This window comes from Hemitrygon akajei, chromosome 10, assembly GCF_048418815.1.
Source record: "Hemitrygon akajei chromosome 10, sHemAka1.3, whole genome shotgun sequence".
Lineage (NCBI taxonomy): Eukaryota > Metazoa > Chordata > Chondrichthyes > Myliobatiformes > Dasyatidae > Hemitrygon > Hemitrygon akajei.
In genome coordinates, this window is record NC_133133.1 from 98,679,670 (window position 1) to 98,707,047 (window position 27,378).

Consider the following 27,378-nt stretch of genomic DNA (forward strand, 5'->3'; position numbering starts at 1 on the left):
CAATGACTTGATCTCCACAAGGCAATGAATTCCACAATTCACCACACTCTGTCTAAAGCAATTCCTCATTTTGTGAATTATAAATGTTGTAAGTTAGTCTTCATACATCCAACAGGGAAAGGGAATAACCAAACAATGATGTCATTACCAGAAATATACCATTGCTTGTGTATAGGGAAATAAAACATGGAATTATCTGGCCCAATAGGTTTTTCTTTTAATTGTTTTTGCTACAATTTGTCTTTTATCATTTATTTTACATTATTTATGCAAAAAAAGTTGGGGATTATGGGTATAATTCCCACGTAAATGTTTCGAACTGCTGCCATCTCTGGAGTCGATTCTGCAAATAAAAATTATCAGAATTTCATCAGATAAAATCAATTAAAAATAAATTTAATCCATGTTGCTCATCAGATGCAATTTCTTTTGCCTGGATCTCAATAAAACTATTCTGTGTTCACATTTGTGGTATGCTATTGTTTTCCTCCACTGAGTTATTTAGACATTAATCTGAGTAATACAGTATCTTTTGAAGTTGGCATTAGCAGCGAACCAATCATAGAAACATAGAAAACATACAGCACAATCAGGCCCTTCGACCCACAATGCTGTGCTGAACATGTACTTATTTTAGAAATTACCTAGGGTTACCCATAGCCCTCTATTTTTCAAATTTATTGATTCAAAGAGAGAGAGAGAGAGAACTTCGCACAGATTGGGGAGAAGAGTTTAAAAAAGGAGCATTTTGCGGGACTCGGCGCATTAGAATAGTGGGTATGACTGCGAAGCCAGGTTTCTGTTCTGGGTGTCAGTTGTGCAACGTCCAGGAGACTTCCAGCCTCCCTGTTGGCCACAACTACACCAGGTGCATCAAGCTGCAGCTCCTTAGAGATAGAGTTAGGGAACTGGAGCTGCAGCTAGATGACCTTTAGCTTGCTAGGGAGAGTGAAGATGTGATAGACAGGAGCTACAGGCAGGTAGTCACCCCAGGGCCACAGGAGACAGATAAGTGAGTGACAGTCAGGAAAGGGAAGGAAGGGTGTAAGTTTGTGGACAACACCCCTGTGGCTGACCCCTTAACAATAAGTTTTCCATTTTGAGTACTGTTGGGGGGGGGGGGGGAGGAGGAACAACTTACCTGGGGGAAGCAACAGTGGTTGTGCCTCTGGCATTGAGTTTGGCCCTGAGGCTCAGAAGGGTAGGGAATGGAAGAGGAGGGTAGCAGTAATAGAGGATTCTGTGGACGCAGGAAAGAAACAAGATGGTAGTTTGCCTCCTAGGTGCCAGGGTTCGTGATGTTTCTGAGCACGTTCATGATATCCTGCGGTACGAGGGAGAACAGCCAGAGGTTATGGTACATGTTGGTACCAGCGACATAGGTAGGAAAAGGGTGGAGGTCCTGAAAGCAGACTACAGGGAGTTAGGAAGGAAGCTGAGAAGCAGGACCTCAAAGGTAGTAATCTCGGGTTTGCTGTCTGTGCCATGCAACAGTGAGTATAGGAGTAGAATGAGGTGGAGGATAAATGTGTGGCTGAGGGATTGGAGCAGGGGGCAGAGATTCAGATTTCTGAATCTTTGGGACTCTTTTGGGGCAGGATTCACCTGTACAAAAAGGACGGGTTGCACATGAATCCGAGGGGGACCAATATCCTGGAGGGGAGGTTTGCTATGGTTATTGGGAAGAGTTTAAACTAGAATTGTTGGGGGTTGGAAAACAAAGTGAAGAGGCCGAGGATGGGGAGGTTGGAGCACAAGTAGAGACAGCTTGTAGGGAGTTTGTGAGGGAGGAGTTTGCAGATGATAGAGCAAAGATTCACTCAGCCTGATGGTTTGAGATGTGACTATTTTAATGCAAGCTGTATCATAAACAAGGCGGATGAACTTAGAACATGGATCAATACTTGGAACTGAGATGTTATGGCCATTATAGAGACTTGGATGTCTCAGGGGCAGTAATCACATACTATTACAGCTACAGAAAGGGTGGGTAATGTAGCAGGATCCTCTTTTGAGTCAGTATGGGTAGAAGTCAGGAACAGGAAGGGAGCAGTAACTCTATTGGGAGTATTCTATAGGCCAAACACGAGGAAATCTGCAGATGCTGGAAATTCAAACAGGACGAGGGGTCTCGGCCCAAAACGTCAACAGTGCTTCTCCTTATAGATGCTGCCTGGCCTGCTGTGTTCCACCAGCATTTTGTGTGTGTTATTCTATAGGCCCCCTGGTAGCAGCAGAGATACCGAGGAGCAGATCGGAAGGCAGATTTTGGAAAGGTGCAAAAATAACAGAGTTGTTATCATGGATGACTTTAACTTCCCTAATATTGATTGGCACCTGATTAGTTCCAATGGTTTAGACGGGGCAGAGTTTGTTAAGTGTGTCCAGGACAGATTTCTGTCACAGTATGTTAACAGGCTGACTAGGGGTAGTGTCATACTACTTTGTAGATCTAGTATTAGGTAACGAACCGGGTCAGGTCAAAGATCTCTCAGTGGGTGAGCATCTGGGGGACAGTGACCACTGCTCCCTAGCCTTTAGCATTATCATGGAAAAGGATAGAATCAGAGAGGACAGGAAAATTTTTAATTGGGGAAGGGCAAATTATGGCTATAAGGTTAGAACTTGCAGGTGAGGATTGGAATGATTTCTTTGCAGGGAAATGTACTATGGACATGTGGTCGATGTTTAGGGATCTTTTGCAGGATGTTAGGGATAAATTTGTCCCAGTGAGGAAGATAAAGTATGGTAGGGTGAAGGATCCATGGGTGACAAGTGAGGTGAAGAATCTTGTCAGATGGAAGAAGGCAGCATACATGAGGTTTAGGAAGCAAGGATCAGATGAGTCTATTGAGGAGTATAGGGTAGCAAGAAAGGAGCTTAAAAAAGGGCTGAGGAGAGCAAGAAGGGTCATGAGAAGGCCTTGGTGAGTAGGGTAAAGGAAAACCCAAAGGCATTCTTCAATTATGTGAAGAACAAAAGGTTGACAGGAGTGAAGATAGGACCAATTAGAGATAAAGGTGGGAAGATGTGCCTGGAGGCTGTGGAAGTGAGCGAGGTCCTCAATAAATACTTCTCTTCAGTATTCACCAATGAGAGGGAACTTGATGATGGTGAGGACAATATGAGTATGAGTGAGGTTGATGTTCTGGAGCATGTTGATATTAAGGGAGAATAGGTGTTAGAGTTGTTAAAATACATTAGGATGGATAAGTCCCCGGGGCCTGACGGAATATTCCCCAGGCTGCCCCACAAGGTGAGGGAAATGATTGCTGAGCCTCTGGCTAGGATCTTTATGTCCTCGTTGTCCACGGGAATGGTACCGGAAGATCGGAGGGAGGCAAATGTTGTCCCCTTGTTCAAAAAAGGTAGTAGGGATAGTCCAGGTAATTATAGACCAGTGAGCCTGGGACCTCTACTTCTCGTGATTTTTATTAACGACCTGGATGTGGGGGTAGAAGGGGGGGGGGTTGACAAGTTTGCAGACGACACAAAGATTGGTGGTGTTGTGGATAGTGTAGAGGATTGTCTAAGATTGCAGAGAGATATTGATAGGATGCAAAAGTGAGCTGAGAAGTGGCAGATGGAGTTCAACCCAGAGAAGTGTGAGGCGGTACACTTTGGAAGGACAAATTCCAAGGCAGAATACAAAGTAAATGGCAGGATACTTGGAAGTGTGGAGGAGCAGAGGGATCTGGGAGTACATGTCCACAGATCCCTAACAATTGACTCACAGGTAGACAGGGTAGTTAAGTAAGCTTATGGAGCTTATAACTTTCTTAAGTCGAGGGATAGAGTTTAAGAGTTGCGGGGTAATGATGCAGCTCTATAAAACTCTGGTTAGGCCACACTTGGAGTACTGTGTCCAGTTCTGGTCGCCTCACACATTGGAAAGGGTACAGAGGAGATTTACCAGGATGCTGCCTGGTCTAGGGAGTGTGCATTATGATCAGAGATTAAGGGAGCTGGGACTTTACTCTCTGGAGAGAAGGAGGATGAGAGGAGACATGATGGAGGTATACAAGATATTCAGAGGAATAGATAGAATGGACAGCCAATGCCTCTTCCCCAGGGCACCACTGCTCAATACAGGAGGACATGGCTTTAAGGTACGGGGAGGAAAGTTCAAGGGGGATATTAGAGGAAGGTTTTTTTTACTCAGAGAGTGGTTGGTGCGTGGAATGCACTGCCTGAGTCAGTGGTGGAGGCAGATACACTAGTGAAGTTTATGAGACTACTAGCCAGGTATATGAAGGAATTTAAGCAGGAGGGTTATATGGGAGGCAGGGATTAAGGGTCAGCACAGCATTGTGGGCCGAAGGGCCTGTACTGTGCTATGATGTTCTACAAGTCTAGTCTATAAATGACCAGGATGAAAACGTAGATGGGTGGGTTAGTAAGTCTGCAGATTGTACAAAGTTTGGCAAGGTTGTGGATAGTGTAGAAGACTGGCAAAGAATACAGTGAGATATAGATCAGTTGGGAGTTTAACACAGATAAATGTGAACCCTAGTAGGTCAAAATGTTGCACCCTAGTAGGTCAAAAGCAAAGGTAGCCGGGTGGTTAAGAAGGCATAAGGCTCAGTTGTGAAATTGAGTTCAAATATTGCAGCTTTATAACCATATAAAAATAACAGCACAGAAACAGGCCATCTTGGCCCTTCTAGTCCATGCCGAGTGCTTACTCTCACCTAATCCCACTGACCCGCACTCATCCCATAACCTTCCATTCCTTTCCTGTCCATATACCTATCCAATTTTGCTTTAAATTACAATACCGAACCTGCCTCTACCACTTCTACTGGAAGTTCATTCCACACAGCTACCACTCTGAGTAAAGAAATTCCCCCTCGTGTTACCCTTAAACTTTTGCCCCCCAAGTCTCAACTCATGTCCTCTTGTTTAAATCTCCCCTACTCTCAATGGAAAAAGCCTATCCACGTCAATTCTATCTATCCCCCTCATAATTTTAAATACCTCTATCAAGTCCCCCCCTCAACCTTCTACGCTCCAAAGAATAAAGACCTAACTTGTTCAATCTTTCCCTGTAACTTAGGTGCTGAAACCCAGGTAACATTCTAGTAAATCTTCTCTGTACCCTCTCTATTTTGTTGACACCTTTCCTATAATTTGGTGACCAGAACTGTGCACAATACTCCAAATTCGGCCTTACCAGTGCCTTATACAATTTTAACATTACATCCCAACTCCTATACTAAATGTTCTGATTTATAAAGGCCAACATACCAAAAGCTTTCTTCACCACCCTATCCACATGAGATTCCACCTTCAGGGAACTATGCACCATTATTCCTAGATCACTCTGTTCTATTGCATTCTTCAATGCCCTACCATTTACCATGTATGTCCTGTTTGGACATCGCTCAGCCCACTGTTCTAACTGGCCTAAATCTCTGCAAACTTTGAAAACCTACTTCATTATCCACAACACCACCTATCTTAGTATCATCTGCAAACCTACTAATCCAATTTACCACCCCATCATCCAGATCATTAATGTATATGACAAACGACATTGGACCTAGTACAGATCCCTGAGGCACACCACTAGTCACCGGCCTCCAACCTGACAAACAGTTATCCATCACTACTCTCTGGCATCTCCCATCCAGCCACTGTTGAATCTATTTTGCTACTTCAATATTAACACCTAACGATTGAACCTTCCTAACTAACATTCCATGTGGAACCTTGTCAAAGGCCTTACTGAAGTCCATATAGACAACATTGTCAGGAGTGGACATGGAATGGATCCAAATGCAGGACGCAGGCACTAAAGTACTAGGGGTAGGACAGGATGGGGATGCCATGGCATGCAAGGGGTAATGCAGGCGGGGCTGGATCCCAGAGGTCAGGCAGGCTGGGCAGGATCCCAGAGTTCAGGCGAGGCAAGAGGATCCCAGAGTTCCGGCGAGGCAAGAGGATCCCAGAGTTCCGGCGAGGCAGGCGGAGCAGGCAGGCAGAGCAAAATTCCAGAGTTCAGGTGAGGCAGGAGGATCCCAGAGTGCGTGGCAGGCAGAGTAGCCCCCTGAGGCAGGTGCATAACTCCTGGGCAGGGCCGCCTCCCAGGCAGGAACACGGAGGCCCGGGCAAGACGCAAAACCCTGGGCAGGTGCGGGCACAACCCGTAGGGAGCAATGGATGGAAAGGGTCGAAGTCCTCAGGGCGGGCCACGTGGATCCCGGGCAGGGCCACCTCCCAGGCAGAAGCACGGAGGCCTGGGCAAGATGCGGACACCTGGGCAGGTGCGCGGCACAACCCACCTGAGGTGAGGGGTAGGAAGGGAACGGAGTTCCTCCGCTGGGCAATGGCAGATGGCCTGGCTTTCCCGATGGAGGCAAGGGGCAGGAAGGGGCAGAACCACCCATAGGGTAACAGCAACAGCCTGGCTTACCCGATGGGGGCAAGGGACAGGAAGGGACAGAACAACCCAAGAGGTAACGGCGACGGCCTGGCTTACCCAACAGAGGCAAGGGACAGGGAGGGACAGAACCAACCGAGAGGTAACGGCGATGGCCTGGCTAACCCGACAGAGGCAAGGGACAGAAAGGGACAGAACCACCCGAGAGGTAACGGCGACAGCCTGGCTAACCCGACGGAGGCAAGGGAACAGAAGGGACAGGGTGAGCAGCAGGACTAGCGTGATACACCAGTACATTGGGAAAGGCAACCGATAGCATGACAGCGCAGGCAAGGCGAATAAGGTGGAACAGCGGGACCAGTGCACACGAGAGAAGCAGGGGAACAAGACCAACCAGACAGAACAGGTACAGAGCAGGCCGGCAACCAGGGCAGAACCGGATCCAGAGCGGGCAAAAAAGGTACAGAGCAGGATTCAGAGCAGGCAGACCAGGTACAGAGCAGGATTCAGAGCCAACAGACCAGGTTCAGAGCAGGACAACCCCCCAACTAGGCTCAGTCCCCAAGCCCCTTATAAACACCTGCCCCCTAATAGGCGACAGGTGTACCTCCTTAAGCCAAGATGATCCAATGGCTCCGGGTGACAGGAGGGCTGGCTGCAAGGCCCAGAGTCCGGAGTCTGCGGACCGGAGCAAGACCTGGAAGGCGGGCTCCGGACCAGACCCTAACAAACATCCACTGCTTTACCCTCGTCAACTTTCCTCATAACCTCTTCAAAAAATTCAATAAGATTTGTCAAACATGACCTTCCACGCACAAATCCATGTTGACTGTTCCTAATCAGATCCTGTCTATCCAGATAATTATATATACCATCTCTAAGAATACTTTCCATTAATTTACCCACCACTGACGTCAAACTGACGGGCCTATAAATGCTAGGTTTACCCTTAGAACCCTTTTGAAACAATGGAACCACATGAGCAATATGCCAATCCTCCAGCACCATCCCCATTTCTAATGACATTTGAAATATTTCTGTCAGAGCCCCTGCTATTTCTACACTAACCTCCCTCAAGGTCTTAGGGAATAACCTGTCAGGACCCAGAGATTTATCCACTTTTATATTCCTTAAAAGCGCCAGTACTTCCTCCTCTTTAATCGTCATAGTTTCCATAACTTCCCTACTTGTTTCCCTTACCTTACACAATTCATTATCCTTCTCCTTAGTGAATACCGAAGAAAAGAAATTGTTCAAAATCTCCCGCATCTCTTTCGGCTCCACGCATAGATGTCCACTCTGATTCTCTAAGGGACCAATTTTATCTCTCACTATCCTTTTATTATTAATATAAATATAAAACTATTTAGGCCACATCCCATTATAGGATGGATGTCAAGGTTTTAGAGAGGGTGCAGGATGCTGCCTAGATTAGAGGGCATATGCTATAACAATAAATTGGGTTGTTTTCTTTGGAGGAGAGGCAGAGTCTGAGAGGAGACCTTAGAGATCTTAGAGATTTCTAAGATTATGAGATGAATAGACAGAGATAATAGACAGGGTTTTTCCAAGGGTCGAAATGTGTAATGCCAGAGAGTATATACTTAAGGTGAGAGGGGATCATTTTAAGGGAGATGTGAGTGGCAAGATTTTTACTCGGAGTGTGGTGGGTGCCTGGACTGTATTAGTGACTTTAAAGAGATGTTTAGATAGGCACATGGATGTGAGGAAAATGGAAGGATCTGGACATTGTGCAGGCAGGAGAGATTAGTTTAGTTGGCCATTTGATTACTAATGTATTTAGTTTGGCACAATATTGCAAGCTGAAGTCCCAATGCTGCATTCTATGTTCTGTGTTTAAAAGGAGACACAGTATGAGCTGAAGTTTCTTTCTCATAGAGTGTATGAGGCTGAAGGGATACCTTACTGAGGTTTATAAAATCATGAGGCAAGAGACAACTTCACAGTCCTGATACAGGGTTTCGATCCAAAACAGATGCCGGTCAACCTGCTGACTTACTCTAGCAGATTGTTTGTTGCCAGCAAAAATTATATACTGACAGGATAACCTGGTAAATAGCAGATAACAGAGATTCAGAAACTTTCTTTCGGGCTTTTGGCATCGGGTTTAAAGAATGTCAGTTGAGTTTATATTGAGTACAAGATATTAAGAGGAACAGATAGAGTGGATAGCCAGCGCCTCTTCCCTAGGGCACCACTGTTCAGTACAAGAGGACATGGCTTTAAGGTAAGGGGAGGGAAGTTCAAGGGGGATATTAGAGGAAGGTTTTTTACTCAGAGAATGGTTGGTGTGTGGAATGCACTGCCTGAGTCAGTGGTGGAGGCAGATACACTAGTGAAGTTTATGAGACTACTAGGAGGTATATGGATATACTAGAAGGTAACTGTTTACAATATAATTATGAAAATATGTTCAGAGGTTTCTTATAAAGTTAAGAATGATTGGGAAAGGGAACTTAAGTTTACTATTCCTATTGAGAAATGGGAAAAAAATTCTTCAATTCGTTAATTCATCCTCTATATGTTCCAAACATTCATTGATACAGTTTAAAGTTGTGCACAGGGCTCATATGTCCAAGGATAAATTAGCTCATTATTATTCCCATATAAATCCTATACGTGACAGATGTCATTCTGAGACAGCCTCACTAACTCATATGTTTTGGTCATGTCTGTCTTTGAAAAAATATTGGAAAGATATCTTTGATATTATTTCTATGGTATTGAGTATTGATTTACAACCTCATCCTATCACTGCAATTTTTGGTTTACCAATGATAGAGCTAATTCATTTATCTCCTTCAGCTTGTCGGATGATTGCATTTCTTACATTAATGGCTAAAAGATCTATTTTGTTGAATTGTAAAGAGATTAATCCCCCTACCACGTTTCATTGGTTTTCTCAAACTATGTTATGTTTAAATTTGGAAAAAATTAGAAGCGTCATATATGATCCTTCTGTTAAATTTGAAAAGACTTGGAGGCCATTTATTCAATATTTTCATATGATGTAATTTGACCTTTTTCCAAACCTATTTCTTTCTGTTTCTGATTATATACATGTAGCGAGGATCGGAGTAGATGACACTTATGATTCTTTTTCTTTTCTCAGATATTATAAACAGCCCATGTTTCTTTTTCTTTCTCTTATTTTTAGTTAGTGGTTAGCTTGATAGAGTAGTTTTTTTTGTTTTATTTGGGGTATATAATTTTGTTTCTTCTTTTTCTGTTTTTTTCATATTGTTATACCTAGTTTTCTTGTCTTGTACACATTATATTTGTATCATGTATGATTTTGGGAGACTTAATTCTCTTGTACCTATTGCTTATATATCCATCTATGTTAACTTTTAATTTTGTAATCCAAATAATTATATATCAATATTAGTTAACTTAATATGTTGATATTAATAAAAAGATTGAAAAGAAGGCATATGGAGGAATTTAAGGTGGGGGGTTATATGGGAGGCAGGTTTTGAGGGTCGGCACAATATTGTGGGCTGAAGGGCCTGTAATGTGCTGCACTATTCTATGTTCTATGTTCTATGTTCTATATGTAAGTTGTGTGTACAACTGGCATATGTGTTACTGGAGGGAAGAAGATGGCTTTCTAAGGAAATCATTCCTATTGAAGTTTCTGTAGTGTGGAGCATCAAAAAATGATAGTTGAAAAAAATATTCTTTGTTTATTTATTCACATACATTTATGGAAAAACTAATTTTATGCAGCATCCCAGATTTTTGGTTTATGTTCCTTTGTCTACTTTCAAAATGGATATTGTCATTATAAACCCACCACAATATATCTTCACCCTCTCAATCTCTGATTAAACTGAAATGATGATAATGGCTCTCTGCAGTTACCCTGTGGGGAAGAGCCATCAGCAAGGGAACTTTCAGGTTCACCGCCATAAGTTTGCATTCCATTCCATTCCATGACAGAAGATTGTCCGAATAATCTAACAAGTCTCTCAATCCCTTTAGTTAATCAACAGGAGGTTTTAGGGTTCTCCCTATTTGAATGGCTGCAAGGACCTCATCCTGGTAGTACCCCCTCCCCGGACTGTCCTTTCACTCGATGGCCCAGCCACTGAAAGGAGTCCAGTTCATTGTTCACGTAAGGGGGTAAGGTGTTCACTCCCATTCAGGCTGCCTTCAGATTCTCTGTGCAATTTCTTCTCTCTTTCTCAGTCTGTCTTGCCATCGAGATTGTGGAACTTGAAGTCTCTGCCTTTCCATTTACTTTTCCAATAACTTCCTCTTCTGATCTATATAACTAAACTCATATTTCCCATAACCAGCTTCCTTAGGATTCAAAGTACATTTCTTGTCAAAGTATGAGATGAGTCTTCTCCATAAACAGCCACAAAACAAAGAACCATGGAAGCAACCCATTCAAAGAAAAACAACAAAAGATGTTTTTCACCCCAACCACAAAAAATGCAAACAGCAAAAAAAAAAGAGTGAAAGCAGAATACAAAAACAAGATCAAGAAGTGTATATTTGTTCAGATTGGTGTGCATTATCTGTGGGCCACCCTGATTCAAAAATTGCCCAAAAATAGCAACAAAAAATTAAACATATCACAACATTTTGATTAAACCCTGCTCCGGTACCATCCTCTAACAGCACTGAGGAAGAGAGAGAACATTTGAACGCAAGGACCTTCCCTCAGCAGCAGCGAGTGAGAGGAACACAGACACCCTCCTCTGGCAGCAGGAAGCGAGAGGGACACAGAGATGACCACATGCAGACACCCTTCTCTGGCAGCAGAGAGCCAGAGGCTGGTAGATAGCACCAAACACACACTTGCACTCCACACCGCCTCAATGATTTCAATCTTCCTCAAAGCTTTAATCAATGAGATCAGCAAGAGATGGAGTCGATCATGGGCTCCTGTCCCCACTCCAGGCTTCCCAGCCTCTGGGCCACACACTTTGCTGCCTCCAAGAAGATTCCATGAGGCTGTGAGCAAAGCGCCAGATCACCTGACTGGCCCGAAAACACTCTGCCAGAATGTAAATAACAGGCTGCAACAATATCAGAATAATGCCTGATATAAAAAGATGTAATAGAAGTGATGCTTCGTGGTCCATCCCTATGGATGTTGCCCTCGCTAGCATTGTTTGTGGGTGACGTCTTGGCATGTGTTTGCTGGCACCATTACGAAGCACAGTTACCGATAAACTTTAAAACAATTCTTTATTTGTAGTTTGCTAAAATACTCTCTCTTTGAATCTGAATCTGCATTCCCATTCCATTCCATCTGCAGACCTGTTTCCATTAGGAGCATCCAGATCTGAGGAACCAGGCTGGTGTTCATCACTTAGAGATTCTCTTTAATAACATTGTTACTGAGTAGACTTGATCCCTTGTTCTGCCTGTGAGGGTGACAAAGAGGTGAGTCATACCATTAAACTGCTTGGCTGGGTCTGTACACATACACAGATGTCACTTATGAGGAGCACTGCCTGTGGTCCTACCCACTTGGGAGTGAAGCCTGCCTTACCCAGATGTGGGAGACCCTTTGCTCTCTCTAATCAGCACTCTCTGCTCTCTCTAATCAGCACTCTGTTGCCTCTGTTCTGCTTGGCACCCCAACACTTTAATCTGGTTTCAGATCTCATTTATGCTTTTATGTAATGTTAGCTCATTTGCATTGTTAGTTTCTTTTTCTACATTTTCAATTTCTGTCATTTCATGTTCTTCTCTTACTCTCTTTCTCATTCATTCTCTTTCCATTTCTCTATCTAGTGTGCCTTTAATTGCCGCTACCTCTACACCCAGCTGCACTGCTTCAGTTCTTGTCTGTGTTTGGCTCCTCCTGATTCATTCATATTCATTTTTTTTCTCTCTCTCTCCTCCTCCTCCTCCCCCCCCCCCCCCCCCCCCCGGAGTCATGGAGAGAAGATACAAACTCCTTACAGGCAGCGAGAGGAATTGAACCCAGGCCAACCAATATGCTACAGTTCTGGATCACCAGAATGCTGTACTGGTTCCATAAATAGCCAGTCCTTGTATCCTGCTAGATTCAAACCCTGTAAAAAGGCATCTCTGCGCTGTGTTTGCCTTCAGACCTCAGTGCTCAGGAAGGCAACTATCACCATTTTTTGCAAGGTAGCTTGAAATGGACAATATTCTTTGACTGACAGGTATATCCCAAGAATAAAAAATAAACCACATCACCAAGTTTCGGAAAGGTCTTTCAATGAGTTAGCATATAATGGTTCTGTCACAATGGGAGCTTTGTCTGAACAGCAGATATCCCAACAACCTTTATTTTCACAAATTCTGAGTAAATTATAAACTCAAATGGAAAAGAAAATCACAAAAAGTACAGAAATCATATTCAAAACAGAACTAAAGTCAATTTATTCAAAGAAACTGTAATTGTTATACAAAGGTGGCAATACAGGTAAAGATTAATTGTTTGTCCAGCTTTTTCAGGAAACTCACAGAAACTAGAGTAGGTTGTTGAGCATGTCTTGAGAACATGCTTATTCTATAATGTACTTCCATTCCCATCTTTTCCTGACCTTCCTTAATACAGAATCCATCAATCTTGATTTTAAAATAATCTTGGTGACCTGACCTGCCATTAAGACAATTGAAACTGTTTGGTGAAGGTTTCCCAAACTTGTTTGGAAATAATTTTGTTCATCTTACCGTCCCCCTAAATCCAACTGTAAAGTAACTTAGAAGTTCAGTCAGGCCTCCCTTTAACCTTCTAAAATCTAGGGAATATAACTGTGGTTTGGGTAACAACCACACACCAAGTCTTGGCTATCCTTCAACAGAAATATTTCACAATGTTCTTATTATTCTTTTTTAAATATTAAAATAAACTTTATTCATAATAAACAAAACATTTACAATAAACTATGCAAAGCCTTTTCATTCTTTACATTGGAGGTCAGTGCTTTCAGTTCTGTTCTATTGCATTCCGCACATCAATAGCACTGCTGCCACTCATGTGGCCCCTGGGGTGCTAACTACTACAATAATCAAGGGGTTTCCTCACCCATTCTGGCCCCTCCTTCTCCAAAAGCAGAAGAACCCTATACTGTGGACCTTCTCCATCGAGCCATAGCCGTGACTGCACCGAGCTTCGGTGTTCCCTGCAGCCTGGAATGCTGGAACTGTTGGAATGTACTAGTTGGTAGTATTCCTCCACGGACATCTCGATGTGCTGGAAGACCAACAGTATTTGGGCAGACCAACGCGCAACTTTCACTGAGTAGATAACCAGCCGCAACACCTGATGTTGCCCTCCATGTATGTCCGTGGGATCAGCGAGCCCTTTGTCAAGCTGCTACTCTGGATGAATCACGGCATAGGCCTCTTTCTCCACACCCCGTATACAAATCCACAGTCTGCAGAGGTGAGCTGAGGGCTCTTCCCTACAGCAGTCATCCCGTGGTGCGAGTGATGCTCCAGTCATGCAGGTAAGATCTGACTGGGAGGGTTTCTCTCATCGCCAGCCAGGAAACGTCTTGGTTCCTGTACGTGAGGTCTGGCGATGAGGCATTCTACCAGAGAGTCTGGATAGTCTACTCATCAAGTCCTTCTCCTGCAATGTCGGCAGGATTTTCCATGACCCGACAAACTTGTGGTAAAATGTGTTGTTCTGGAAGAACTTTTCCGGGAAGGTCAGGAAGTATAGTTTGTTATTCTACCGGTTAAAGCAGGGTGAACTCACATTCACCTGCATTAAAATACTTGGACAATAGATTTGTCTTCACTGGCCTAATTTATCAGAAACACTTTATAATTAATGTGTCTGTTTACACCACTCACAAAGTTTCTGTTTACACCAGACAACTTTTCACTGTTCTCTCATCTTTCTGAGATCCTGCAGCTGAATGCAATAATTCGCGCAAAAAATAGGTGCCTGAGTGAGAGAATTTTTTAAAAATCTTGATGAGAGTCGGCAATATTCTCACTTACTTCATTTATAATTCTGCGATTAATACTAATCCCTTGGTTAACGTCAGCACACCCTTGTAAACACTGGAAACTCCCCAAGGTCACGCTGTGAAAGATTAGCCTCTGACGCACACCTCCCAAACACGCAATCACAGGTGTCCACATTGCTGTCCAGCCGCAGAAATAGAATGCAATAGTGAGTTCCCTCCTCAGGACTTGCTGGGTCCTCAGGAAAGCCACGGGCAATGCAGCTGCTTTTAAGAAGACATCCTTGCGATACATGGAACGCAAACACACAGCCCCAGTACAGCCGCCGCAGCAGCAGTGACCCGAGATTTCTTCTGATACTTTATCGCTGTTTTAACATGGTCTGAGGACTGTGCAATATAGTCAACAGTGTGGTGTACATTGTATTCAATGCTGTTTACAATCTCCTGTTGCTCAGTTACCAATACCTCAAACTGGAAGAAGAGTTCGTGAAGATCAGCAATCTGCGACTCAAGGTCCAATAGCTGTTTGTGGCGCTCCTGGGCTTGAGCCAAGTGCTCCTTGGCTTTGAGGATTTCCAGATCCTGGCCAACAATTCGTGGAGCAGAAAGGTTCTCCACAAAACTATCAACGTCTTCGTCCTGCAGTTTCACGCCAGCAAGCTGAGTCTGCCGAAGAATTTGCTGTTTCAACTTGCCGACGTATTCGGTCTCTTTTGTGTAGTGCGAAGTTAGGATCTGCTGATAGCGAGTTACCAGCGCATTATACTGATGCTGGCGAATCCTGTACTCAACCGAGTAAGGCACCTCTTGCCTTTTCCGAAAAACTACATCCTTCATGTTATCCAGCTGCGACTGAATGACCTTGGCCTCATTGGTGAACTGGCATTTGTCATCTTTCAGAGTTTTCTTTTTGTTGTAGATATTCTCATGTGCAGTTCCACACAACACCTCTCCTTGCGTCTTTTGAATAGCATGAACTAAATCTTCCAATTTGTTGAGGTTTGAGGAAATGGCTGAAATATCTTCAAAGAAACCAACCAGTCTGTTGCATTCTGTCCCTGCAAACACTGGGTTGTCGATTCCATCAATACTCTCCGTGAAGTTGTCCTGTGCCGCTTTCTTTAACTCGTCCAATCTGTCCTTCATTGTAGGTGCTTGAGCCTTGCTCCAAACGTTTCCGATCAATTAATAAACCTCCGAAAACAAACGCTGCTCTTTCTATAGCCAGTACTTTCTGTATCTTTGCCAAATATTCGTGGTTGAGACAACTCCCATAGTTTACCTTCGTCACATGATATAAACACGTGTACTGTGCTTAGAGTCTCCAGAGGTTAGAAAACCTAACCAGCGTCACCTCTCAGTTGCTGCAATATCTGAATAAGATTAGATAAGGCCATAAGACATAGGAGCAGAATTAGGCCATTCAGCCCATCGAGTCCGCTCTATCATTCCATCATGGCTGATCCCAGATCCCACTCAACCCCATACACCTGCCTTCTCACCATATCCTTTGATGCCATGACCAATCAGGAAACTATCAACTTCCGCCTTAAATAAACCCACGGACTTGGCCTCCACCACAGTCTGTGGCAGAGCATTCCATATATTCACTACTCTTTGGCTAAAAAAATCCTCCTTACCTCTCTTCTGCCTCAAATTTGAGGCTGTGCCATCTAGTTCTGCATACCCCCACCAGAGGGAACACCCTTTCCACATCCACTTTATCTAGTCCTTTCAACATTCAGTAGGTTTCAATGAGATCCCGCCTGCATTCTTCTAAATTCCAGTGAGTACAGGCCCAAAGCTGCAAAACACTCCTCATGTGTTAACCCCTTCATTCCCAGAATCATCCTCGTGAACCCCCTCTGGACTCTCTCTAATGACAACACATCCTTTCTGAGATATGGGGACCAAAACTGTTGACAATACTCCAACTGTGGCCTGACTAGTGTTTTATAAAGCCTCAGCATTATCTCTTTGCTTTTATATTCTATTCGCCTTGAAATAAAAGCCAACAGTGCATTTGCCTTCTTTACCACAAACTCAGCCCTATAAATTAACCTTCTGGGAGTCTTGCATGAGGACCTTTTCACCTCTGGTGTTTGAATTTTCTCCCCATTTAGATAACAGTCTGCACTATTGATCCTTTTATCAAAATACTGTATTCCATCTGCCAATTTTTTTGCCTCCTGCTGAAACTGCATTGCTTCCTCAGCACTACCTACACCTGCACATGTCTTTGTATCATCCGCAAACTTTGCCACAAAGACATCAATTCTATTATCTTAATAATTTATAATCAATGTGAAAAGTAGTGGTCCCAATACCGACCCCTGAAGAACACCACTAGTCATCTGCAGCCAACCAGGAAAGGTTCCCTTTACTCACTGTCTCCTGCCTGTCCGCCATTCTGTTATCCATGCCAGTATCTTTCCTGTAATGCCATAAGATTTTATCTTGTCATCATGTGTGGCACATTATCAAGTGCCTTCTGCTAATGCAAGTAAATTACATCCACTGCCTTGCCTTTGTCCACCCTTTGTCCACCCTGCTTGAAGAACAGAGAAGAACGTCTTTGAAGAACTCTAACAGATTTAGAAACATAGAAACTTAGAAAATCTATAGCACAATAGAGGCCCTTCAGCTCACAGTACTTACTCTAGAAATTACCTAGGATTACCCATAGCCCTCTATTTTTCTAAGATCCATGTACCTATCCAGGAGCCTCTTAAAAGACCCTATTGTATCTGCCTCCACCACCAGCACCAGCAGCCCATAACATACACTCACGACTCTGTGTAAAAAGCTTACCCCTGATGTCTCCTCTGTACCTATTTCCAAACGCCTTATAACTCTCGTGTTAGCCATTTCAGCCCTGGGGAAATGCCTCTGACTATCCACACGATCATCTTATACACCTCTATCAGGTCACCTCTCATCCTCCACCACTCCAGGGAGAAAAGGCCAAGTTCACTCAACCTATTCTCATAAGGCATTGTAAATCTTCTCTGCACACTTTCTATAGTTTCCACATCCTGTCAACAGCTAAATGAAGATTTTATTTCAGTATGAGTATGAGAACTGACATCACAGTAACACTTCCCAATAAAAGCAACTTTGTGTTAAAAGGGTGATAATTGCACAAAACTAAAGGAGTAACATTCTTATAAACTTGCCTGTCACTGACTGTAGCTAGTTGGCAGGGAAATATGCATTTACTTACAGTGGTTACGGTGCCCACAATGTAAACATACCACAGGATCCCTATTCATTCCAATATGCAAGTTTTCAATTGTGAAAAAAAGTTAGCACATCTAAAATTCCAAGCTGTTGTGTATCACATATCAAAATTCAAACACCACAGATGATAATTACTTGTTGAAATTCATTCAAGCATTTCTAATACTGTAATCCAAAGACATATATAATATCCTTGATTCAATACTTACAGCATGTTCATTATAATTTGCTGATCCCATAATTAAATCAAAGAGTGTCTCTCAATGTACTTAGATCCTTATACACTGCTCCCACAAAATCAGACAGGCGAAATTACCAGTTTGCCTCAGCACTTCCTGTTATTCATTGCCAAAAGTATCCATTGGCTGTTGTATTAGCCAATGAATTTTGGGAAGCTGTAGAACTTGTAACATAAAATTTTATAATCCAGGCAAGCTAACTGCTTGCAAAATGCTGCTAGAGAAACTCATCTTGCCAATCAGCATCAGTGGTGACAGAAAGCTATAGATGATCTTCAAACATTAAGATACCGGTAGTTAATAGGGAGGACTTGGGGATAGTCTGCATAACAGCAGAGGAGATGAATTAATTAGAACAAGGTTAATTGCTCATTGTAAATTGTCCTGTGATTAGGCTAGGGTTACACTGGGGGTTACTGGGTGATGGAGCTCGAAGGTCTGGGAGGGCCTGTTCCACACTGTATCTTCATATATACATTCACATATACATATATACATACTGTCCTGTCTCCCTTTCTCTTCACCATCTACACCTCGGACTTCAACTACTGCACAGAGTCTTGCCATCTTCAGAAGTTTTCTGATGACTCAGCCATAGTTGGATGCATCAGCAAGGGAGATGAGGCTGAGTACAGGGCTATGGTGGGAAACTTTGTCACATGCCAGCAGAATCATCTGCAGCTTAATGTGAAAAAGACTAAGGAGCTGGTGGTGGACCTGAGGAGGGCTAAGGCACCGGTGACCCCTGTTTACATCCAAGGGGTCAGTGTGGACATGGTGGAGGATTACAAATACCTGGGGATACGAACTGACAATAAACCGGACTGGTCAAAGAACACTGAGGCCGTCTACAAGAAGGGTCAGAGCCGTCTCTATTTCCTGAGGAGACTGAGGTCCTTTAACATCTGCCGGACGATGCTGAGGATGTTCTACGAGACTGTGGTGGCCAGTGCTGTCATGTTTGCTGTTGTGTGCTGGGGCAGCAGGCTGAGGGTAGCAGGTACCAACAGAATCACCGAACTCATTCATAAGGCCAGTGATGTTGTGGGGGTGGAACTGGACTCTCTGACGGTGGTGTCTGAAAAGAGGATGCTGTCCAAGTTACATGCCATCTTGGACAATGACTCCCATCCACTCCATAATGTACTGGTTAGGCACAGGAGTACATTCAGCCAGAGACTCATTCCACCGAGATGTAACACTGAGCATCATAGGAAGTCATTCCTGCCTGTGGTCATCAAACTTTACAACTCCTCCCTCAGAGTGTCAGACACCCTGAGCCAATAGGCTGGTCCTGGACTTATTTCCACTTGGCATAATTAACTTATTATTATTTAATTATTTATGGTTTTATATTGCTACCTTTCTACACTATTCTTGGTTGGTGCGGCTGTAACAAAACCCTGTTTCCCTCGGGATCAATAAAGTATGTCTGTCTGTCATACACACATACATACACAGATACACACACACACATACATATATACATAAATACTGGATGATTTCAAACATATGAAAGTAGATAAATCTCTGGGGCCTAATTAAGTATATTCAAAGACTGTCTGCAAAGATAGATAAGAAACTGTAGAAGATATGGCTGAGATAGATGCATCATTGTGAAGTGTCAGAAGACTGCAGGGGAGATAATATTGTAAGTTTATCTGGGAAAAGCTGCAAGGAAAAACTTGGAAGCTATAAGGCCAGTAAGACTAATGTCTGTGGTAGGTAAGTTGATAGGTAGGTAGAGGGGATTCTGAGGAATAAGATATACAAATATTACAAAAACAAAGATAGCTAAACTGGTTCTGTGTGGGGGAGATCATCTCTCATGTATTTGAGGGAGTTTTTTGAAAAAGTAACAAAGAAAGTTGAAGAGGGAGGACAGTAGACGATCTATATGGAATTCAGTAAGGATTTGATAAGAATCGGTATAGTTGTCTACTACAGAATGTTAGATAACATGGGATCCAGGGAGAGCTAGCTTATTGGACAGGCTCGATGGTTGGATGATGTTTTTCAGACTGAAGGTGTGGGACTAGTGTTAGGCCTGTTGCTGTTGATCATCTATATCAATGGCGTGAATGGGAATGTAACAGGTTTGATTCGTAAGTTTACAGATGACACTAAAATAGGTGCTGTTAATGGTGAAGGTGCTTATCAAGATTTACAGAGGGGTCTTGATCATCTGGGTAAGTGGGTCAAGGAATGACAAATGGAATTTAAAACAGATTAAGTGTGAGGTACTGCATTTTGGGAAGACAGCAGAGTGTAAGTCTTCCAGGGTGAATGGTAGGGCCCAAGAGTGTTTTGGAGAACAGAGGGATCTGGAAGGTTAAGTACATAGTTCACTGAAAATTAAAATTATGAATGACAGGGTAGAATATGGTGACTTCTGAAAATTAAAATTATGAATGACAGGGTAGAATATGGTGACTTCTGAAAATGAAAATTATGAATAGCAGGATAGAATATGGTGATTTTTATGCATTTTTATTATAAACAGTTTGAAACTTTGAAAGTGGCATTGCAGTTAGACAGGGTGCTAGCCTTCATTAGTTAGGGCACCAAGTATAAAAGTTGGGAAGTTATGTTGTGGTTGTACAAGACGCTGGCTAGGCTACATTTATGACATTGTGCTCAGATTTGGTCACCATTAAGCTGGAAAGGGTGCTGAGGAAATTTAGGAGGATGTTGCCAAGACTCGAGGGTCAGAGTTATGGACAGAGATTTGGACCTTTTACACTAAAGCACAGAGGAAAGAAGGGGTATGTAAAATCATGTGGGCAGAGATGGGGTGAATGCACTTTTTTCCTGAGTTGGAGAATCAAGCACTGAAGGGCATAGGTTAAGGTGAAAGAGAAGAGATTTAATAGGAACCTGAGGGAAAACATTTTCATCCAGAGGGTGCTCAGTACATGGAAAGAGCTGCTTGAGGAAGCGGTTGAGGCAGGGTCAGTAACAATATTTAAGATTTATATGGACAGGTACATGGACAGCAAAGCTCCGAAATAAGAGCTTGTGGACTTTGATATAGTTTAGGCCACATTGTGGCAACCAAATGCAATAGGTCACTTTGGAGGAGGTGCCCAAGTATAGTCAGATGAAAGTGGCTGGGGTCAGAAAGGGGTGAACAGTCCATGTGGAAAGCAGAAAGCAGTGGTGGAAAAACATGACTGCTGGTGAGGGTAACAGTTGGCTGGATACAGGGTCTGCTTGGGTTATGGGAACTAGTTTGAAAGGGACCAAGGAAACTCTAAGACTGCTGTCTGGAACAAGGAAGGGATACTATTTGCCTGACATCAGGATCCATTTAAGAACAGCAACTACAGCAAAGAGAACTCACAACTGAAACTGCTCCAACCTCCATCAATAAAAGCAAAAGGTTGTCAAATGGTATCAATAGTGAGACAATGAAGATTGGGGCAAGCTCTATTCCAGACATTTACAGACATAGTAACAGTTGTCACTAGGAAATACTGAGGAATAGTGTAATCTTAGTGTACATGTCCAAAAATGTGTACATGTGTGTGAGTGTGTGTGTGTGTGTGTGTGTGTGTGTGTGTGTGTGTGTGTGTGTGTGTACATGTGTGTGAGAGTGTGTGCAGATGTGTGTGAGTGCAGTGTGAGTGTGAGTGAGTGTACATGTGTGTGAGAGTGTGTGTGTGTGTGTGTGTGTGCATATATGTGTGTGAGTGTGTATGTGTGTGAGTGTGAGTGTGTGTATATGTGTGTGAGTCATAGAGCAAAAATAAAGCAGCAATTAATGTCAATCTTCCCTGTGTTGAATGTTTTCTGATAATGACAAAGCATAATCTGGCAGAATAAATACTTGGTTCTGCATTTTTACATACAATGATAACACACTGCTTTATCCCATTATTTGTTCTCAGGAATTTGAATTCTCAGCCTACATAATTAACATTCTGTAGAAGATGAAAAGAAATGTCTTCCAATTAAATATTGGTAAGACAAAACCCATTTACACGTGACAAGAAAATAGAGCACAGTATGGTTAATTTTAACCTCACTTGCCAATAGTGAATCCTACCAAATGGTATACTATGGCAGTTTTAACATATATAACATATAACAATTGTGCACGGAAACAGGCCATCTCGGTCCTTCTAGTCCATGCCAAACGCTTACTCTCACCTAGTCCCACCGACCTGCACTCAGCCCATAACCCTCCACCTGTATACCTCATTCAATATTCATCTATGGGGAGTTAGGATGATACCTGAGGCAGCTAGAAGAACTTCTGACTCACTGCTAATCTCTACCCATGTTGTTTTGTTTGAGGATCCTTCTCAGATATATTCTCCCAATATTGAAGGAACACAACCTTTGACCCCACCCCTTTCCTTTACTCCTGTCTCACCTGAAAATTCTATACCCTGGAATATCAAGTTGCCTATCATTCTTATCTTTCAATCATGTCTCAGTGATGGCAACAATATCATAGTTCCTGTGTTTATTAAAGCTTTGATTTCATTTATTTTACCTGCTGTACATTGCATTGAAGTTAGTGTAATTTACCTTTGGATTCCCTTGATGTTCTGCTGACTGTGATTAGAATAGGATATAATTCACCCTGCAGTTTGAAAGGGAGACACTAAAATCAGATTTGAAGATGAGAGAGGAATTGGCTAAAATTGTTTGGAAGGAGGCACTTGCAGGGGTAACAGCTGAGCATCACAGAAGGAATTTCTGCAAGTAATTCGGAAGCCACAGGGTTGGTTCATCCCAAAGAAGAAGATCCATTCAGAAGAGGAGATGAGAAAATACTGTTGACATGAAAGCAAAAGAGAGGACATATAATATAGCAAAAAACAGTGAGTAGCTAGAGGATTGAGAAGCTTTTAAAAACCAACAGAAGGCAATCAAATAAGCAACAAGAAGAGAAAAAGTGAAAGATGATGGTAAGCTAACCGATAATATAAGAGGACACAAGAAGTTTTTTCAGATATATAAAAGAGTAAAGGAGTAGCATGAGTGGGAAGGTAGTGATGGGGACAAATAAGTGGCAGACAAAAGTACCATATACTACCCTACATATATCTTTGTGGGCATTCACAATAAATACAAAAGACACATTAGAAGCAATGAAAAAAAGCACATGACAGAGATGAACAAACAATTAATGTGTAAAAGACAACAAACTGTGCAAAAAATAAACTGATGTTTGGGCGATTTAATGGTGAGCCAAATTAAAAAGGATGAAGGCATCAAGGCTGAGGGTGAAGGATGAACCAGTAATCAGCTTAGTACTCTGTGAAACTTTTTCACCTCGGTGATGAACTGACTCTACAGTTGTGGCCTGCAGTTATTGACACTCAGCTCAGTGATGAACTGGATCTGTGACTGTAGGCTGCAACAATTGACACTCACCTCAGTGATGAACTGGATCTGTGACTGTAGCTTGCAACAATTGATACTCACCTCAGTGATGAACTGGTTCTGTGACTGTAGCCTGCAACAATTGACACTCACCTCAGTGATGAACTGGATCTGTGACTGTAGCCTGCAACAATTGACACTCACCTCAGTGATGAACTGGATCTGTGACTGTAGCCTGCAACAATTGACACTCACCTCAGTGATGAACTGACTATGGCTGTAGCCTGCAACAATTGACACTCACCTCAGTGATGAACTGGATCTGTGATTGTGGCCTGCAGCCATTGGGTTCCTGGACTGGCTTCAATGCTAAACTGGCTCCATGGCTGTGGACCCATTTTCAGTGATTCTGTGGTTAACAGTCTTGTGGGTTGTGTGTCCAGTGAAGAGCTTTATAAAGCAGGGAGCTTTTTCAATGGGAGTCTTTGACTGGGTACTGTGCAGATGCAGCAGGAGTATTCTGCGCAAATCCGGTGAAGAGTTTTAAAAACACAGTCTCATAAAAGAGAGGTACTGTCTAGCAGAGTGGTCATCGTGGGGCTGGTCTTAGTCAGTTTTGGCTCAACAGGGTTTCAACAAGAACAGGCAGAGATTTCTTTTTTCTTAGTTAACTATTGAGAGAATAGGGATTATGTCTACGGAGCCAGATGTTGAATTTCTGGGAAACTAACAGCATCCCCGATGGCCACATCTACACCAGGTGCATCAAGATGCAGCTCCTCAGAGACCAAGTTAGGGAATTGGAGCTGCAGCTCGATGACCATAAGACTATAAGACATAGGAGCAGAATTAGGCGATTTGGCCCATCGAGTCTGCTGATCTTGGCTGATCCTTATTTTTCTCCTCCTCAGCCCCCACTCCCCAGTCTTCCAACTTTTGATGCCATGTCCAACCAAGAGCATATCAAGCTCTGCCTTAAACACACACAATGACCTGGCCTTCACAGCTGCTTGTGGTAACAAATTCCATAAATTCACTAATCTCTGGCCAAGGAAATTTCTCTGCATCTCTGTTTTAAATAGATACTCCTCTATCTTCAGGCTGTGCCTTCTTGTCCTAGATTAGCTTACCATGGGAAACACCCTTTCCACATCTACTCTGTCTAGGCCTTTCAACAGTTGGAAGGTTTCAATGAGATTCCCCCTCATCCTTCTAAATTCCAGCAAGTACAGACCCAGAGCTATCAAATGTTCCTTGTATGATAACCCTTCCTTTCTTGGAATCATCCTTGTGAACCTCCTCTGAGCCCTCTCCAATGCCAGCATATCCTTGCTTTGATGAGGAGCCCAAAACTGTTCACGATACTCAAGGTGAGGCCTCACAAGTGGCTTATAAAGCCACAGCATCACATCCCTGTTCTTGTATTCTAGACCCCTTGAAATGAATGCTAACATTACAATTGTCTTCCTCACCACTGACTCAACCTGCAAGTTAACCCTTAGGCTGTTCTGAACAAGGACTCCCAAGTCCCTCTGCATCTGCAAACTTGGTGACAACCATCTATTCCATTATCTAAATCATTGATATATAGCAGAAAAAGAAGCAGTCTCAATATCAACACCACTGATCACTGGCAGCCAACCAGCAAAGGATCCTTTTATTCCCACTTGCTGCCTCCTACCAATCAGCCAATGCCCTAACCATGCCAGTAATTTTCCTGTAATACCATGGCCTCTTAACTTGGTAAGCAGCCTTATGTGTGGCACCTTGTCAAAGGCCTTCTGGAAGTCCAGATACACAACATCTTGTCCTGTGTCACCAAGTACTCCATCACCTCATCCCAACCACTGAGGTCAAGATAACTGGTCTATAATTTCCCTCATGCTGCCTTCCTCTTTTCTTAAAGAGTGGAGTGGCATTTGCAATTTTTCAGTCGTCTGGCGCCATGCCAGAATCCAATGGTTTTTGAAAGATCATTACCGATGCCTCCAAAATCTCCTCCACTACCTCCTTCAGAACCCTAAGGTGCAGTTCATCCGGTCCAGGTGACTAAGTACCCTTAGGTCTTTCAGCTTTTTGAGGACCTTCTCCCTTGTAATAGTAACTGCACTCACTTCTCTTCCCTCACATCCTTCAACATCTGGCACACTGCTAATGTCTTCCACAGTGGAGACTGATACAAAATGCTCATTTTAGTTCAGCTGCCATCAGTTTGTCCCATGTTATTATTTTTCTGACCTCATTTTTATCAGTCCTATATCCACTCTCATCTCTCTTTCATTTTGACATACTTGAAGAAGCTTTTACTATCCACTTTGATATTGTTTGCGAGCTTCATCTTTTCCTCCTCATAATTCTTTTTGTTGCTCTCAATAGGTTTTTAAAAGCTTCCCAATCCTCTATCTTGCTGCTAATTTTTGCTTTGTTGTATACTCTCTCTTTTGCTTTTACATTATCTTTGACTTCAGTCATGGTTGTACTATTTTGCCACTTCTGTATTTCTTTCTTTTTGGAATATTCTGCACCTTCCTCATTTTTTCCAAAAACTCAAGCCATTCCTGCTCTGCTGTCATCCCCGACAGCATCTCCTTCCAATTTACCTTGGCCAACTCCTCTCTCAAACCACTGTAATTTCCTTTACTCCACTGAAATAATACTACATCAGACTTTACTTTCTCCCTATACTCCTACACCAGACTTTACTTTCTCCCAGGTGCTAGGTTCCAGGATGTTTCTGATCACATCCATAATGTCTTGAAGTAGGAAGGAGAACAGCCAGAGGTCATGGTACGTATTGGTACCAACGACATAGGTAGGAAAAGGGAGGAGGTCCTGAAAGCAGGCTACAGGGAGTTAGGAAGGAAGTTGAGAAGCAGGATCTCAAAGGTAGTAATCTCAAGATTACTGCCTGTGCCACGTAACAATGAGCTTAGGAATGGAATGAGGTGGAGGATAAATTTGTGGCTGAGGGATTGGAGCAGGGGGCAGGGATTCAGATTTCTAGATTATTGGGACCTTTTGTGGGGCAGGTGTGACCTGTACAAAAAGGATGAATCTGAGGGGAACCAATATTCTGGTGGGGAGGTTTGCAAAGGCTGTTGGGGAGAGTCTAAACTAGAATTGCTGTGGGGTGGGTTGCACTTGAATCTGAGGGGGACCAATATTCTTGTGAGCAGGTTTACTAGAGCTGTTGAGAGTGGTTTAAATTATTATGGCAGGGGGATGGTAACCAGTATAATAGAGCTGAGGATGATCCAGCAGGTTTACAAGTAGATGATGGGTGTAACATGAATGTAAAGAAGGACAAACCAATGACTGGGTACAAATACAGACAGAGTAAAGAGTTAAATTGTACCACAGAGGCAAAATTCATAAGGATGAAGAATGTAGAACTGAAGTTGCTGTATTTAAATACGCATAGCATTCGGAATAAGGTGGATGAACTTGTGGAGCAATTAGAGATTGGTCGGTATGACATTGTGGGCATCATTGAGTCACAGCTGAAAGAAGGCCATAGTTGGGAGCTAAACATCAAAAAAATCAAAAGGACAGACAGGAAGGCATAGGTGGTGGTGCGGCTCTATTGGTAAGAAATGGAATTATATTTTGAGAAAGAGGTGATATTAGGTCAGAGAATGTTGGATCTTTGTGCGGTTAAGAAACTGCAAGGGTGGGAAAAAATATATGGGAATCATATATTGGCCTCCAAATAGTAGCCAAGATGTGGAGTTGAGAGTCCAAAGGGAGCTGGAAAAGGCACGTAATAAGGGTAATGACACAATTGTAATGGGGAACTCCAATATGGAAGGGGATTGTGAAAATCAGGTTGGTGTCTGATCACAAGAGAGAAAATTTGTTGAACGCCTACAAGATAGCTTTCTGGAGCAGCTTGTGCTTGAGCCTACTCAGGGAAAGGCGATTTTAGCTTGGGTGTTGTGCAATAACCCAAATTTTATTAGTCAGTTTAACGTAAAGGAACCATGAGGAGGCAGTGATCATAATATGATTGAATTCATACTGCAATTTGACAGGGAGAAGCACAAGTCACAGGTATCAGTATCACAATGAAATAACAGGAATTACAGAGGCATGAGAGAGGAGCTTACCCAGGTGGATTGGGGTGGGGGGGGGGGATACTGGTGGGGATGACGGCAGAGCAGAGCTGGCTGAGGTTTCTGGGAATAAGCAACCCTGGCTGACAAGGGAAGTTATGGATTGCATAAAAGCCAAGGAAAGGACATAT

General features: G+C 43.0%; 1 protein-coding gene across 2 annotated transcripts; it reads right to left on the reverse strand.

The window, feature by feature from the left end:
- Positions 1-231: 231 nt before the first annotated feature.
- On the reverse strand, positions 232-15,537 carry LOC140734101 (syntaxin-3-like). Of its 2 annotated transcripts, XM_073057685.1 has the most exons (3): positions 13,425-15,537; positions 11,678-11,784; positions 232-343 (listed from the first exon to the last, which is right to left on the reverse strand). In XM_073057685.1, the coding sequence occupies exon 1, from the start codon at positions 15,463-15,465 to the stop codon at positions 14,587-14,589; it is 879 nt and encodes a 292-aa protein (XP_072913786.1). In that variant the 5' UTR covers positions 15,466-15,537; the 3' UTR covers positions 232-343; positions 11,678-11,784; positions 13,425-14,586. The 2 variants fall into 2 exon arrangements, with proteins under 2 accessions (XP_072913786.1, XP_072913785.1); XM_073057684.1 differs by lacking the exon at positions 232-343 and having other exon boundaries at positions 11,640-11,784.
- Positions 15,538-27,378: the final 11,841 nt, after the last annotated feature.

Coding starts and splice junctions, on each gene's coding strand:
- LOC140734101 (XM_073057685.1), bottom strand. CDS start 15,465: ATGAAGGACAGATTGGACGAGTTAAAGAAAGCGGCACAGGACAACTTC.